Source organism: Papaver somniferum, chromosome 3, assembly GCF_003573695.1.
Source record: "Papaver somniferum cultivar HN1 chromosome 3, ASM357369v1, whole genome shotgun sequence".
NCBI lineage: Eukaryota > Viridiplantae > Streptophyta > Magnoliopsida > Ranunculales > Papaveraceae > Papaver > Papaver somniferum.
Window position 1 is genome coordinate 79,975,141 of NC_039360.1, and position 16,560 is coordinate 79,991,700.

General features: G+C 36.7%; 3 protein-coding genes across 6 annotated transcripts; 1 reads left to right on the forward strand and 2 right to left on the reverse strand.

Annotated features, from left to right (window-relative positions):
- Window positions 1–918: 918 nt before the first annotated feature.
- On the forward strand, window positions 919–3,864 carry LOC113356612 (TVP38/TMEM64 family membrane protein slr0305-like). Of its 2 annotated transcripts, none has more exons than XM_026599789.1 (7): window positions 919–1,418; window positions 2,015–2,067; window positions 2,188–2,280; window positions 2,362–2,585; window positions 2,820–2,886; window positions 2,988–3,098; window positions 3,540–3,864. In XM_026599789.1, exons 1-7 carry the CDS (start codon window positions 998–1,000, stop codon window positions 3,561–3,563), a joined length of 993 nt encoding a protein of 330 aa, XP_026455574.1. In that variant the 5' UTR covers window positions 919–997; the 3' UTR covers window positions 3,564–3,864. The 2 variants fall into 2 exon arrangements, with proteins under 2 accessions (XP_026455574.1, XP_026455573.1); XM_026599788.1 differs by lacking the exon at window positions 3,540–3,864 and adding an exon at window positions 3,471–3,531.
- Window positions 3,865–3,953: 89 nt separating this feature from the next.
- Window positions 3,954–5,603, reverse strand: LOC113356611 (mitogen-activated protein kinase kinase kinase NPK1-like). Its single transcript, XM_026599787.1, has one exon. The coding sequence runs from the start codon at window positions 5,161–5,163 to the stop codon at window positions 4,093–4,095; it is 1,071 nt and encodes a 356-aa protein (XP_026455572.1). The 5' UTR covers window positions 5,164–5,603; the 3' UTR covers window positions 3,954–4,092.
- Window positions 5,604–6,775: 1,172 nt separating this feature from the next.
- LOC113356613 (phospholipase SGR2-like) lies at window positions 6,776–16,352 on the reverse strand. Of its 3 annotated transcripts, none has more exons than XM_026599790.1 (21): window positions 15,790–16,350; window positions 15,057–15,157; window positions 14,414–14,605; window positions 13,517–13,672; window positions 12,640–12,711; window positions 12,380–12,532; window positions 11,554–11,604; window positions 11,151–11,321; window positions 10,844–10,993; window positions 10,585–10,650; window positions 10,042–10,476; window positions 9,886–9,940; window positions 9,416–9,537; window positions 9,178–9,250; window positions 8,869–8,971; window positions 8,183–8,276; window positions 8,006–8,092; window positions 7,739–7,781; window positions 7,557–7,660; window positions 7,256–7,302; window positions 6,776–7,162 (listed from the first exon to the last, which is right to left on the reverse strand). In XM_026599790.1, exons 1-21 carry the CDS (start codon window positions 16,016–16,018, stop codon window positions 6,970–6,972), a joined length of 2,697 nt encoding a protein of 898 aa, XP_026455575.1. In that variant the 5' UTR covers window positions 16,019–16,350; the 3' UTR covers window positions 6,776–6,969. The 3 variants fall into 3 exon arrangements, 2 of the variants coding, with proteins under 2 accessions (XP_026455575.1, XP_026455576.1); XM_026599791.1 differs by having other exon boundaries at window positions 6,778–7,162; window positions 8,030–8,092; window positions 15,790–16,349; XR_003363064.1 differs by lacking the exons at window positions 6,776–7,162; window positions 7,256–7,302; window positions 7,557–7,660 and having other exon boundaries at window positions 8,030–8,092; window positions 8,183–8,293; window positions 15,790–16,352.
- Window positions 16,353–16,560: the final 208 nt, after the last annotated feature.

A 16,560-nucleotide genomic window follows, 5' to 3' on the forward strand; every position in this document is an offset into this window, starting at 1 on the left:
ATCCATTATTTCTTCTTCTGTTTCTTCTGTTGGATATTTTCAAGGTTTGTTGCTACGCAGAGTTATACGGTGATCGACCTGACCGGTCAGGTCGTGGGGGTCTAGGGGGAAACGCCCCCTAGCAGAGTCCGAGACAGGGTCTCGTGGAATTTTTTTTTTCTGGTTTTACTTTGTAAAACCTAGAAGTTTCCATTCAAAATTGAACAAACGCGTCTCTTCCCATAAGCCACCATTAATGGCTTTTGGAAGCGTCTGTTGGTGATGAAACGACACTACCAACAGGCATGAATATCACTATAAGTAGCGAAGATGTTCTCCCATTCCAATACATCAAAAACAATCTGTTTTCTTCTTCTCTAAAAAGCATCATCAACACCTTATACAGTGTGATTCTTGGTCGGGTCAAGGAAGTACAATCCTTGAATTCGATTACGGTGTTAGGGCTTCATTGAATCCTGAAGGCATAATTCGAGAGACCGTTTGTACTCGCCAAATTTATTGGGAAAGGTCGAATTATTGTCTAAAAGAATAGAAAGAGCCTTGAAATCAGGGGTACACCATTTTCTGTTTCTGTTTTCATCCTCTTGTTTAACCCAAAATTTCCAACATCTTCTCCTGCTACTGCATCAGCATCTAACAAGTAATTTCTTCGTCAATCGAACTAAGACTTTGGACTTCTTCTTTGAAGAAAAAGAACAGTGTTTTTAGTTACTCTGCTGCAGTCAATAAAGGATTTATTTAGGTGACCGTTAACATCTACGGACAGTGATGTTCACGCACTTCATTGCTGAGTGCAAAATGATATACACACTGGAATCTAAATGGCACATTCCGATTGGGTTTTCAAAACGACACGTGGACTTACCAGGATCTTCCAAAATTATCAACTAAAAAAAACATCACCTACTCACACGACAACCAATATCGCATCTCCAAATCCGAAGACTCACATGGCAGCAGCAGCAACAACAATTCAAGAGCGCTGCCATTGCATAAAATGCGCACCTTAATACCATCTTCAGTCTCTTCTCTTCAGCAAACATTCTTCGTCCCACTTAAACCTACTTATCTCTTTTCTCATCATCATCATCATAATCATCGTCATACTCAATTTAAACCAAAACGTTTTCATTTCTTCAAAACATGTTCTTCTTCACTTAAAGAATCTAAGAAACAAATCTTACCTAAAACTTCTAATACTCCACAGAGTTTAGGAAGATTTGGTAACCCTAAAAAGGATGAGGAAGAAGACGATGAAAAGAGTTCTGATGGTGGGATTAATGGGGATAATGCACTTAAAGGAACAGTTTTAGCTGGACTTTTACTTGTTGGTGTTATTGGAGGTTTTGGTACTGTTGGTTATGTTTATAAAGATCAGGTTAATGCGTTTCTTACGCAGTTTTCCACTTTCATTGAAGGTAAAATTAGCTTATACTCTAATAACTTCAATTCAGAATTTTTATGCTGTTTCATTAATGCTTAAATTGGCAAATTAAGTTCTAATAATAATACAATCAATGGATCTGAAATTGACTTCTATTTATTTTTAAGTAAGGATTCTTTTGGTAGGGTAGTTTGGGATTGGAACCAATTGGGGAATTGATCCAATTTTGCTGTTTTCCTCAAGTACATAAATTTGTAGATATGAAATGGGCGATGTTTACTTATTGTTCTCTGGAAATTATTTGAAGTGGTTGATCTGGTTCGTGTAAGAATTCAGTATTGCTAGATAAGCTTATCTTAGGACTGCTTTTAGGAGGGTTGTACCAGAAATAGTCCTTACATTTAGTAGGAGGCAGACTGGGGTAAGATGCACTGCAAGATGTCAACAAAAAAAGGAACGAGAAAAAAAGGATGAATGGCATTTTCTTGATTTAACGATGTAATACTCAAACTTTGCATGAAACCAAGTATAAATTGGTGCACTTAATGTATGTGTGATACGGTTTATATACAATTTTTGCAACAACTACCATATTTTCTAAACCTTGTCATAATGCCTCACTTTAAACAGGCTACGGCACAGCAGGATATGCCTTATTTGTGGCTGTTTATGCTGGACTGGAGGTGCATAGTCTCTCTTACTCCACCAGTTGTTTTATAATCTTAGGGAATCGATACAAGTAAAACTAGGAATTTGATGCTTCTTTGCACTCGTCGGCTAATTAAACTCCATTTTTCTGCTAGGTCCTTGCAATTCCAGCGATCCCTTTAACAATGTCAGCTGGTCTTCTTTTTGGCCCATTTACCGGCACTATCCTTGTCTCCATAAGTGGAACGGTAAGATGGTTCTTGTATGTATTGTTCTATCTATGTTATAAAAAATCTTGGGATACTCACAGGTAAGTTACCCTTTTGCAGATTGCAGCAACTGTGGCTTTTCTCATTGCCAGGTATTTTGCTCGTGATCGAATTCTTAAATTGGTTGAGGAAAACAAGAAATTCCTTGCCATTGACAAAGCGATTGGAGAGAATGGTTTCAAAGTTGTGACTCTTCTTCGTCTGAGCCCTTTGCTTCCATTTTCTCTCGGGAACTATCTATATGGGTTGACCTCTGTAAAGTTCCTACCATATGTCCTGGGCAGGTTTGTTTATATCCATTTTTATCCAATCTCTCTTTGCTACAAGTTGCAATCCTGTTGTTATGTTATTTGACCCACCTGTACAAGAAACAAAAACCCGTGTATAAGATAGGACAGTGTTTGAATAGTCACTCTTTCTATTTATATGCATTGGCGAAAAAATTTCATTCATATTCGGGCGGTTACAGATCTTTTGGCCTCTGACAACAAAAAACGCAATATAACTGTTTGTTGCAGTTGGTTGGGGATGCTTCCTGGAACATGGGCATATGTCAGTGCTGGTGCATTTGGCCGAGCAATTATTGTAAGTTGAATCTTATTCTTCCGTTTTTATTTGTTGTCTCTATTTTTATTTTTTTACATTTCCTGGGATTCTACTTAATCTCCAGTTTTGTAAATTTACAGCAAGAAGAATCTGAAGGTGGGTTACCCGGAGGAAATGGCCAGTTATTGACTCTAGGCCTGGGACTCTTAGCGACTGCATTGGCTGCTGCTTATGTTACGAAACTTGCAAAGGTATGAGACCTATGTCCTCACTAAATTACCTTAGATAAAGTATCAATCACTACTTCTGTCAGAAAGAGATGTAGGATATAGAAATAGATTCTCAATATTACATTACATTATCATACTCCTTAACTGGATGTAGAAAATTATACATTTGCACCACTACCGAAACCATTTTTGCATCAGTCTGAACCTATTCTGCAACAAGTTCCTGCTGTTATTAGATTCAGACCCACTTAACTGGTTCAAAAGAGTCAGATTCTCGATGATGACTTCATCATTCTATTAAAGAAGAATCTAGTGACTATGTTGACCTATCAATTTATATGTCATTGTTTGAGTTTGGTTTTATGAAGGATATGGAGTAGATACCATATGCAGGATGCTATGAAGGATATGTCATTGTTCCTTCATCATTCACTAAATATATAAGTCTTTTTTTTGTGGCAGGATGCTATGAAGGATATGGAGTAGATACCATATGCAAGGTTAGCTACCCCAAAACCTAGTTATGTGGATACTAGAATGATCGACTATATAAAACATAAAGTCAAATGGCTAATGGAATATCTTGTAAATGAGTTAACATCATTCAAAAGCTTTATCCAATAAAAACTGATCGCTTGTTCAAGTATATTATGGTACTGTCAGTTATAATAGGTGTACCATGATACAGTGGTAGTGGTTGGTGACTTGTTAACATTATGAAAATTTGTCCAAAATTATCTCAAGATAGGATTTGCATATAAGAAGAAAAAAATTGTTCTCATGGCCATCTATTTTCTGTGTTGTTGTTCTTATAGGCATAAAGTACTTGTCTCTTTGTTGTTAATCCATGTTGAGGGGGACCATGATTACTAAAAGTAGACGAAAATTAAAGAAAATAAATGAATTACGAATGAAAAGACCTACTACTATGGTTCTACCCAAATTTACAATGTACAATCAAAATCATCTCTGCCTATCTAAGTTGTCCTAATCTTCTATGCAACTGAAGAAGTCATTAACCCGATCTTACAGTAATCCAATCATCTGATGAAGCAAAATCATTCTCCTTGTACGGCCACTCCGAAGCTCTCTCTCTTCGGCTGTGCTGTCTTTTTAAGAATGGAAGCCTGCTTCGAGTCTCTTGTTGAAACGCTTTTTCTGCCTCATCTGAATCGTAGTCTGATTCATACATTCCAAATTCTAAAATGCTATCTGGGGAAAAAGCACATTCTTTCCTAAAACTCCTAGAAACGAAAGGATGATCAAGCAACTCTCCAGTAGTTAACCTTGATTTAGGATCCCTCTCCAGGCATTTAGCCAAGAAATCTAATCCTTCCCTAGAAAATTTTGTTGGAAACTGTGGTAGTTCTTTGCCAGAAGCGATCCTGAGTACTGCACTCATCGGATTTGAGATCTTATTGCCAGACCATGGAGCCTTACCTGTAGCCATCTCAATAATGGTGCAACCCAATGACCAAATATCAGAAGCAAAACATAGCCCTTCGTTTCTCAAAACTTCAGGTGCTGTCCACAATGGAGTCCCAACAATTGACTGCCAACATAACTTTGAATCAGCATCGGTCATCTTTGTTGAGTTCATTCTCCTGGAACATCCAAAGTCTGCCAATTTTATGTGACCTGACGTACCCAAGAGCAGATTCTTACATTTAATATCACCATGAACGATGTTGTTCTTGTGGAGATAATCGAGACCTAAAAGAATCTCTCTGGTGTAACTACGGATCACAGACTCATCAAGACAACCACCGAAGTTGTTTAAAACATCAGATAAACTTCCTCCAGCCTGGTATTCCAGGAATATTTTAAGTCTTCGTTCACCATTTGGTTCATACGTGAAGTCCTTCCCTAGGCATGGAATAATGTAAGGTGAATCAAGGCTTTCGAGAATCTCTGCTTCATTCTCTAGAGATCGTATCCCTGGCCCTGAATAAGCAGTTTTCACAGCAAATAGTTCGCCGGTGAACTTGTTCATGGCCAAATGGACAACACCAAAAGAACCAGCCCCTACTGGGTTACCCTTCACCCATAATGGGTTACCAGAAGATATCATACAATTTCTCACCATATTTCTGATTCAAAATAAAACAGAGAATCTGATAAAGAGTGTGTGAAAGAAAACTAATCTAAGATTTGGAATATCAAAATCCTTCCAAATGCATATACAAAATCTTGACCAACTTTTTGCAGTGTAGATCAGAATTTGATTGCTAATTACTAAATACAATGAAAGCGAAAATACCTATCGAAATCAATTTCTGATAAAATGATCAAAGCAACAACTTACGAACCAAAGAATCCTTTGGATTGTTTTCTTCTTGTCAAACGAAGATACATGCAAGGACTTTGGTTGAGAAACAAAGTAACAATACCAAAGAAAGAGCGGTTTCCCATCAGCTAATGGAAAACCGCTCGAAGTCAAAATTTCTTGTGTTTTTCTCACTCAATCGGCAGAGTTTGATTCTCCTGCCTAAATGTTTTCTCTAGTTTTTTTTTGTTTCAAGTTGTTACAAAGGAGAAAAAGAAAATAAGTTGCTTAAATAGCAAATAGAGACGAAACAAAAATGTGGTGGTTATAGTAAGAGAATACCGTTATTGGCCGTCCTGATTTCCAGTGTATTTACAAGGGTATTTTGGTCATTAAATAGAAAGGCGGGATTTGTAGGCGGCAGAAACAGACATGTGGTCGGACTTTTTCAAGCAAAATGATATTCCGACGGTTATACTACTTTTCAGTTACAAACTCGGCATTTTGAATTTTCTTGTGGGTATTTTAGTCTGTATAGAAAATGAAAGGGTAAGGTTTGAGCCGTCAGAAACATCATTGAACTCCGAGTTAGGTGTGCCCAAGTCTTTCACCGCTGTCGTCAAGCCACGGAGGCTTCATTTTGGCACCGACCAGTCCACTAATGGGCGGGACTCTTCCCTTGAGCGGTGGCGAAGTAGGCAAGGGTAAATTTGTCATTTTATATAAAAACCCTACTTAGAATAAAAACAGCGTCCCTTCCCCAAATCTCAAATCAAATTCATCAGCCTTGCAGTAATTATAAGATGCGATGAAGAAATTAACAGGATTGCAAAAGCAAGTATTGGGATTATACAGAGGGTTTCTAAGAGCAGCTCGATCAAAAGGACCAGAAGACAGAAAGAAGATCGAATCATATGTTTCTTCTGAATTTCGAAATAATGCCAAGAACGTCGAGAGGAAGAACTTTATCTACATCGAGTATTTGTTAAGGCGAGGTACCAAACAGCTCGATCAGCTCAAAACTGTTGAGACTGTCTCTACATTTACTGTTCCTAGTCGCTCCGGTAATTGAAATCTTCATCAACAACCAGAAGAAGAATTATGATGATGATCAAGTTTTTAAATCACTTTATTCGGCATCCATTGTGTAACTGATGATGTTCTTTTGTTTTGGTAAAATAAAATTATTTGGGATTAGACCCTTATTAGCTTTTGCAGCCACCTCCATGGCATGAGTACATCTGGGTCTGTCTGATGGTGGCATTTTTGTAGTTGCCGCATTTTTGTATTTGCCTAATCTTGTTAATGAGTCAAGAGCATATTAACAAATTTTGATTCAATAAACATGCTCAATGAGGCAAGCTTCAAACCTACTGTATAATGTAGTTGTTGTTCACCAATCACCATGGGAAATCAAATAAAGCAAATTTGATTACACAAAGAAAAAGGACATCTTATAAATTTATGTAAAAGCCTCATATTTGCTATTCACAAACAAAGTATATCTTGCAAAATGATTAAAATGATGGAACTTGTGAATTTTTTTTTCAAATGATACACATTAATATGAACATCTAATACATGCTAAAGAAAATGCATAATACTACTAATTTATTCGTTGAACGCTCATCCTTCAGGGGATATTAAAGGAACAATAAGTTCAGAGATTTCATCATTTTGGCAATGCAAATCTTTTGGCCTTGTTTCCCTTTTCGAGCTACTTCTACTGGATTGTTCAGATTTGGATGGCTCTTTTGGAATATCTGAATACAAGTGGTTAAGTATAAAAAGAGCAGTATCTTCGTCTCGCCAATAATTTCTGCATAACCACTTTACCACATTAGTAATATAGTCCACTACACTACTGCTCTAGCGAAAAAAAAAACCACCACTGTTGGATAAAGATGCTTACGTATGCGACCCGATTGCTGATATATATTGATGTTCAAATGTTTTATCCTGCATTTCCAACACATAATCTCTGGTTAATCAGCATGATTTATATATAATTTGTTTGGGTCACGCTGGTTGAAATAAATAGATGCTAAAATCTGAAGGTCAAGTCCAATGATCATACGTAACCGAAGTTTGTAACAGGTGTTGCTATTCAAAAGAAAAAAAGTAACCTCGTATCTAATGAAATTCAAGGATTAACATGGGGAAGAGAAGTAAGAAACCGATTGAAGAATGGGTATATCCATGCGACTACTCACTTGAAGCATGTGATCAATCCGACCATTTTCACTTCCAGTCAACGTCTCCATCATAAGTGAACCATATGATCTTTCTTTTGTCTCTTCCTCATCTTCTGTTGAATCTGTCATACATACTCCCACATATTACAAAAACTTCTATATAGAAGAAAAGAAGATATCGTGTGACAAAAATAATTTACCTTCAGTGACAGCCTTTTTCGAGCATATGGAGAGCACTTTTACCTATTCAGACCAAAGCCTCAGATCAAGATAAATAACTAGAAGAGACATCTCAAATTCACTTTCACAACGACCAACATGTTTAAAATGGGCAAAATATTGAACCAAAATGTTTTATGACACAGAGAAACTCAAGTTTTGGGATAAATGTCGAGCTGCATAAGGAATTTAATTTCATGGAGGTTTGCAAAAGAGATAAATAATGGTAATGGGATAACTTCCAAAACCTTATCATGGAGCATATTGCGTACCCTAAAAGCATTTAGATGACCTGCAAGCACTTGAGAACGATGAGCTAGATCTTCGGTGAATTCCTGCATCAAATGTTATGCTTAATAACTGATAACAACAAAAAGGGAAGAAAGAACTCAAAATATTGATGGGCGAGAACATCAGTACCATACCTGAAACCCAATGTGCAACCTCTTTCCCCCTTTGTGATAAGGAATTAAAACTGGACGCTTGTTGAAATATTCTTTACAAACAAGTGGTTCTACTCTGTATGAAAGCCCACCCTAAATTCAAACAATGTTTTCCCAATTCAAAGAGAATAACATTTCACCAAGATAAATGTGGTATCGCATATCTAAAACATATATGTATATCACATCCATTTTTCGTATATGAAATATGATCTGAATTACATAACATGCGTCATTTTTATGTATAGCCGCAATCATTTTCCCAAACAGCAATTTTGGTACCAATGGTGGCTGTGCAGTCCAGGTAACTGATATATTAGTAGCCAACCAAAAGACCTAGCTATCCAAGCCTTTGGCAAATTGAGAGTTTACAACGCAAGTTACACTTTCTACGTGACCAAATATATTTGTGACAACAATTAAGTATAGTTCTTATATGTATGGTGAATTACCATTCGAACAGACCTTCTCGAAACAGAGATCTCCTAGTTCAGGCATTATTAAGCTCTCTCATAACGTCAAATTAGTCGAAACGAACTACAATGTAGGAAATAAATGCCAGTCTTCCATGTGTAATCCACAAATATGCCAGTCTTCCATGTTAAAAATGGTAAACAGATTTTATTTCAAGAAAATACATCATTATAAAAAAGTTCAAGTGAACAGACCTGTATGCCACGGGATCAAAAGGGTGAAAAATATTGAGCATCTGCCTACAGGCAGGCATTTCTTCAATTATCTTTCCATCTTGCCAATACTCTAGACCTCTACCTGTAGAAAGCCAAAAATAGAAGAGTTCATGTAAGCAACAATGAGAATGAAAAAGCAACAGGTGTGAAGAATTTTCAAACAGACAACTTGTTATCCACAAAGAAAAGAACAACCATGTGATATCATGAAAACATTTGGAGGCATCGCTTGATAGCAGTGAGCAAATATAGCACATTAACAATTTACTAGTATTAAGCAACTCTTACCAATTCCAATCCTGACATTACGAAGGGAAAGAAAGAAACCAAGAGGAGACCCAACTGCAAAGAATGTATCCACCTAAAAGACAGAAACTATTATGTCAAAGAAAGAAGAATCCCTTCAAATTTTGCTCCATAATTAACTTTTTCATCGGTGTACAAAAAAACAAGCAGATAACCATTGAGACACTAAGCAATACCAAGAAATATCTGAATGAGGATAGATGGAAATAATTGGCAATACCTTGAATTCAAGCTTTGTGTACTTGATTTGAGGCATATAATTCTGGGCCATATTTCCCTGCTTGGAGGGTAACTTTTGAGAGGGGGGTTGATATGAACCTTCATTGTCTACTTCCTTTTCACCTGTTAAGAGTAAATTAGAAATCCCGATAATACTTGCCCAATACGATTTTCTCAATAAGTGCATGAACAAGTATAAACAACGGAAAAAACCTAATATATATTTATATGATTTTTTTCTTGCCAGATTTTGAATAAATTTGGCTCTTGCGACGAAGAACAAGAACTAGGAATGACCACATTAGAATTCTTTACATGTAAAAATGTGTTCAAGCCACTTTTTTGTGCAGTAGGAAAAAGTGCTTTAATTCCTACTCTTCTAGTCTAGGAAAAAGTGCTCTAATACAAGAAAATGGGAAGAAAAATACAAGATGTGGCAAATCATATCTAGATGGAGTTCATCATTTCTACCTTCACCACCATGGTGCGATTCCAGTTCAGCTATTCTTGCTTTTAGGGTAAGCACCTGCAATAACAGCAGTTTAGCCTAAAGTCTAACTATCGCCAAAAAAAAAAAAAACATGTACAAAAGACAGATAGAGTTAAAGTTATTGATATAATTCTAACCTCTTCCATCAGCATATTGATTGTTTTCCCCTCCTCGGTGGTGTCTGCAGATGCACTAGTGTTCTCCGCCAAATTTTCCAAAACACCGTCGAGAATTCCGATGCCTGTGCTTGTACTATTACCTAAGCTATTATCCTCGAGAGGAAGTGCCTCACTGGAACCCTGATCTAAAACTCGTTCTTCGTCCTCCACGGAGGACTTACCACTAGGTTGTTCAGACTCCGCAGTATGCTGAGATAATGTATGAGATGGTTCCCTGGGTGTCCGAGAAGATCTGCAATGAGGAGAGGAATTGGTTTCACCTAAACAGGATTCTTTATTTCCACCACGCTCTTTGTACATGAAATCTACCGGAAATTGGGAGGACAGATTCTCTTGACGACAAAGGATATCGTAAGAGAGGACACTTCCCAGAGAATGAGCATATATAGACACCTGCAAAGAGCTATCATAGATTAGGATACTTCCAACCACAAAAATATAGCAATGTCTTGACTATAAAGGAATATAAAGCTTGAGCATTAAATTCCAAAGGGTACTTACTTTTCCATCGTAACCTGGATTCCTCTTGATAAATTTCAGGTACAACCTATTTAACTGGTTAGAAACCTAAAAGAAAAGACAAGATTTTCAGTTCTAACTTGCATCAGATAGTTGTAAAGTCCAACTGGTAACTTTTAGTGTTTTCACGGTTAATGTATGTCATTTAATTATTTAGAGAGAACTCGAGCCAATTACTACAGTATTAAAATTTTAAAACTAGAACAAGGCAGAAACTTTCACGATTAAATAGCAAGTATACCGAGTTGATGATCTCCTGACAGTAGATAGGACTCATGTAATATAGCACATCATGAACAGTTGCGCTTAGCATGAAACGCAAGCCACGCACACCCTCCAAAGTAACCTTCTCGACAGCGCTTTCACCATCAAGCTTCAACCCCTTTCTCCACTGCAAAGCAAGTACCATATTAAGATTCGTAAATGTACAACAAGCAATTTAATAAACCTACTCAAGGCACAGCGCAGGAAATATAAATAGCAATCCAGCAGAAATATTTTTACACAGTTCTCATGATGGAGAGATTATGAAAAGACAATTCGGTTACCTGGCAAGGAATGAAGAGTACCCTCTGAGTATCAAGTTGGTGTGCAGACAGATGATGTTCAGCCAGATTTGCTGTAATGGCACGAAAATCTCCAACGTCATCAACTAAATTAGCTTTCTCCAATCTTTGACCAATACCGTGAACCATAAATACTAAATGCCTAACTGGAACCTAAAATAACATTTAATAATTAGAAAGCCAAACACAAAATTAGTGAATGTAAAAATCACATTATGATGCAATTACTGTATCTAACGGACGGATATATCATAATTATATTGGACATACACAGTGCCTTACCCAGGCTTCTTAAATCTCCTTATTACATAAATGAGACGTGAACCAGAAAACTAAGGACTCTAAAATAGAAAAAGAAGGCATGATCAAGTGCTAGAATCCCTACTTGAGAGCTGTAGTCATCCATTTCCTCCTCCTTCCGTTGACGCAGTTCATCCTGAAGCAGAAAAGAAAATCCTTGTAACTTGATAAGAATGGCAGCATTAGCGACATAAGGAATGTAACCTTAAACATAATTCATTCACTTTAAATGTTAACACAAACTTAGCGGAAATGCACTATAATTATCACATTGCATTGATCTAACATGATTTCCTGCAAAGTTCCTAGATAAAAGGAATGTAACATGAGATAAGGACATTCCTTAAACATAATTCATTCACTTAATATGTTAACACAAACTTATGCGGAAATGCACTATAATTATCACATTGCATTGATCTAACATGATTTCCTGCAAAGTTCCTAGATACAAACAACATGAAGGATCTAACTTGTCTATAAAAATAAAGCAAAACAAGGTATCTTAATATCAACAATAAATGGAAAAAAGGAATGACATGATAATGTATCAACTGCACAGAACTTGAAAAGGTAGGTTTATACTTCTTGCTCAACCAACCCTATCATCTGACTGGTAATAATAGTTGCATTTGGACATTCTAGCTACCCATATGTTGAGAGTGCCTGGAATTGTTTTTTTTTTTTTCTATAGTTCGTATGTTTGGAATCTTTCAGTATTCAACTTGGTGTAAGCTGGAACATAAACCAAGAATGGGAAAGCTTATAGTTGGGGTAACGAGATCCACGCAGACCGTCATATCAAAAGTGACTAAAAGTTGATCCTCAACATTACGTCAGGTTACTTGCATATATACGTAAGGTTTATTAATAAATGTCAAAATTTAAACTAAATGTGCAGAAAAACAAACCTGTGTTGGTTTTGCAGACCCAGAGGATGAATATCCACGCCTTAGCTTAATTGCATTTCCTTTGAGACCAACTATATTAGAGAAACCATATGAGTCTGCATTTAACCAAGCCTCCCAGGTATCATCCTCTCCTGTAAAAAGTGCATGGAGACCCTACAACAGAACATACAACAGCTTGAGATAAATAGTGATCAACCCTAGATGAAGAACATCATAAACAAAACAACTACACTCATCACTAACTAAAGATAAATGCATACCGGTGAAAAACCTTGTAAATCAATTCTAGCTGCAAAAAGTCCAGATTGCTGAAAGGTCCTCCTATGCCATACCTGGATAAAAGAAAGCTCCATCAGGAAGAATTGACAATCCTTAAGACTGCAAATAAAAGAAAATGTGGCAGTAAGATTGGGATTTTTAGTTTGGCAGATTCTCCATCTTTACGGCCCACAATATTGTTACCCTATTGGCATGCAACTGATCAAGCTACTCTATAATCTTTTCACCGAGTTAATTATTGACGTGAAATGGTTATATTTTCTCAACGAAATTGTAATACAAATCAAGGTATAACTCATGGTAATTGGTAAGAACACGAAAATGTAAGTGGTGAGAGAAACAAAGCTGTCTCAAGTTTGTAACATTATGTACAGACACTTCACATATTGCTATTCACCAACATATTTACAGATGAAGTTAGTATATCGAGGTTTTCAAATGTAAAATTCTTTGAAACAGATTTCAGTATAACTTCAAGGCTTGTATGCTTGCTGTACTAATAAAATAGATGCAATGGGATAATGAAATGAGTACCCTACACAGATGTATTATTTGTATATGTTTACGACGAAATAGCATAAGCCATGTGATTTTGATCTTATTAAATGTAGACTTAGTTTCTAACATGATATAAATGTGTTAGGTATGAAGGAAGGATCTCGGAGAGCAGTTGTGTTCTTCATATATTTATTTCAAGTAGTTTCAGCCAGAATGCCTCAGTATCAGAATTGCTATTGAGGAGATATTCACATCCACAACCTTCTATCTAGTAAGTAGCATAAACAAATTATACTACATGAAAATAACCTAGCCGACCAACAAAATAACAGACCTTTGCGAAACAATATCACACTTTACCTGCTTACGATACGCAAACTCTAACTGCTCAGCAACATCCTCACGCAAAGGCAGCCAATCTAGACCAGATTTTCGAGCAAACCAGTGTCCTCGTAAAACGCGTCGATTTTCTCCACTCCAGTAAACAGGAAAACAATGACGTTTGGCTAAATCAACCTGCGGTACCCTGAAAAGCTTAAGTTTCTCGAAGTATATATCCAAGTAAACACGGGCTGCCTAGCCATTATTTGGATAAGTAACAGAAATTTCTCGGACAAACAGAAAGAGAAGGTACAAATTAGTAAAAGAATCCTCAGTGTAAAATAATTGGACACGCCCTGTTTAAAGGGTATGTCCTTAGCTTGTACCAAGACTGAAGGGAGATAATTATACAGTGATGCCAATCTAAGAGCTTCTTCATCACTTAATCTCCTTATACAGTTCTTTAATTCCTCTTCCCTAATGTCTGGGTTTGAAGATTTTTAGCGTGGAATGGGTTGTTCCGTGGTTGTTATTGCTTCAGTTCAGGTTGGCTTTTTCTTCTTCTTGTATCCTCTTCTTATCTCGGGTGCCTTGTCAACGTATTATGTATTTTCAGACAAAACAAAAATAAAGTCCTAAAAAGATGCCCGAAAGAAATTATTATGAACAAACAAAAGTGAAAAGGCAGACAGAGAATCATCTTCTACCAAGTGGAAATTTTAAACCTCTTAATCTTGGTTAAAATTCCACTAAGATCACACTGGGGTAGCCGGTCAATGATTTGATACAGTTTCATTTTAAGGTAGTAAAGTTAACAAACTCAAAGTTAAAATCATAACAACACTTTTGTGGAAGTCCTACAGCAAAGACCTTGACATCAACAAATCAAGACGATTACTGAAAATGTGGGCACAAATAAGAAACATATATAGATACCTCAAAGAGTCCTCCTTTTACAGGAACACCAACTCTCTCTTCATCATCTGCAAGAAGCTGTCTTGAACGATCATCTATAGAGGACTGAGATTCTGGACCAGGTTTAATTTCTGAGATAGTATTGCTTCCAATCGGCCCTACGCTACATTCTCCGTACTCTCTCCACCATTTTGAGAGCAACTCCTCCTCTCTCTGTACATGACATGTAACAGGTAAGAAGCAGTTATGCGAAGAAATGCTAAGAGAACTTTCTGATGAAAAAGAAAAAGAAACTGTGGCCTAAAAACTCTTTGACCGTAAGATCGGGATAACGCACTCAGTTTCATTTTTTTCATTATGCTCTGCTTCTCATGTTAAATTGTTGCCAACTGAAACTAGTTAGGCTTTGGTTAACGACTGCCAATCTCATGCCATGGAACTCGTGGTAGTAGTCTTTGTTATCAATGTAATTCATAGAAAAACGAAAAGAAAGAGAAAAAACTGCATGAAGAAGTAAACAAAATCCTACAAGTATCTTCCACAGACCATAATATAATAACTGTGAGAGAATTCCTATTTTCATTTCAGATGATATTTACCATTACAGGGGACCTTGAAATACTTCAAGCAGTTATTAACAGCTATGGAAACTAAGAGAGAGTACCTGCAAGAAAGAAGCTTCCAATGCAAGGGAGTCCCTCATACTGAAACGCAAGCTATCGGTCTTCCCCACTATCTCTGAGCGAGGAACGGATGCTGCTGGCTCTGCATATTTACAATTATATCATTATGATTTGAGAAGATGACGCATTTCTATTGTCAACATCATTTGAAAAGCAGCTGAGAGTCCCGTATCATTCAAAACAGACAACTGCACTTTTGCACAAGTCAAAATTTCCTAAAATAAGAACACGTTCTTCTTATCGAGTCCTAAAACAAGAACACCAAACACATGGTCCTACAGTACTGTCACGATTTCATCTAAGCTCCGTATTGACGAGTATTTGAACAGAATTAAACAAATCATTACTTAAACTTTCACCAGAGCGAGCATGAACTATCGATACACTTGGTATGTTATAACTTACAAAATGACATGGGTAACACGACAACCAACAGGCAGCACAGCCGATAGAGATAAACCCCCCAAATAAAATCTTTATGTAGCTTCAAAACCTTCAAACTACCTTATAAAAGTTAGTAAATTCCACTCTTTCCATAGTCTCAATTATGATTTCTCGTGGTCAAACTCGAAAGTAATTAATCTGAAATTTTACCCTAAATCATTAACTAAAGTTATAATTAGGTTAATTAAGATGTTCCTGCCACCAAGTTGTAAACGCTAAAGAAATTCCAGAAGAAGAAAAAAAACAATTTGAGGAGAAGTTGCATTTTACCATTCTCGCCAAGAGGAACCTTATAAAAGTACCAACGAATATCTTCACCATCAGAAGGACTTTTAGTCTGTGCTAAATACTTCTTACGACCTCCACATTGTTCAATCACGTCTTCCAATCTTGCGATATTTGATGGAGTATTCTTTAATGAATCAGGAGAATTTTCCTCTTCTATCCCACATATCCCACTCCCTTCAGGAACTTCATCTTTATTCTCTGATTCCCCCATCAAAATTGAATGTATCCCGAGACGAATTTACTACACATTCGATGGGAAAACTGATTGCAATTTCTTCTTTCGTGGAAATTGAGAAGGGTTTAATAGGATTGGGCGATGAAATGTAAACCCTAATTTTGAGTTGAGAGAGGGAGACGGTTAGAGCTGAATGTTTAGTGTTGAAAGAGGAGGTTGGTAGACAGCGTGGAAGAAGAAGAAAGAAGAACCTGAGGAAAGGTAGTTGATTTGTTTTTTCTTTTTGGACACTTCATTCACGTCGAGGAGAAGAATGATGATGGCTGACAAGGATGCCCAGTCCTAGTCTTCAACTGCGCAGTGCGGGGTTCTTTGGATACCCATGAAATCATGCATCCTGGAGCCCAGATATTATAGAAATGTCATGGTTGTATATTGTAGTTAATTTGCTTTTACTTTATACCAATGAAAGAAATTGAAGTTATGAGAAAACTTTTTTTTTATTATTTTTTTAACCAGTGCATTTTATTTAAATAGGAAAAGGCTCAGTATGCGTTTCTAGAAAAGTGTCAAACTGT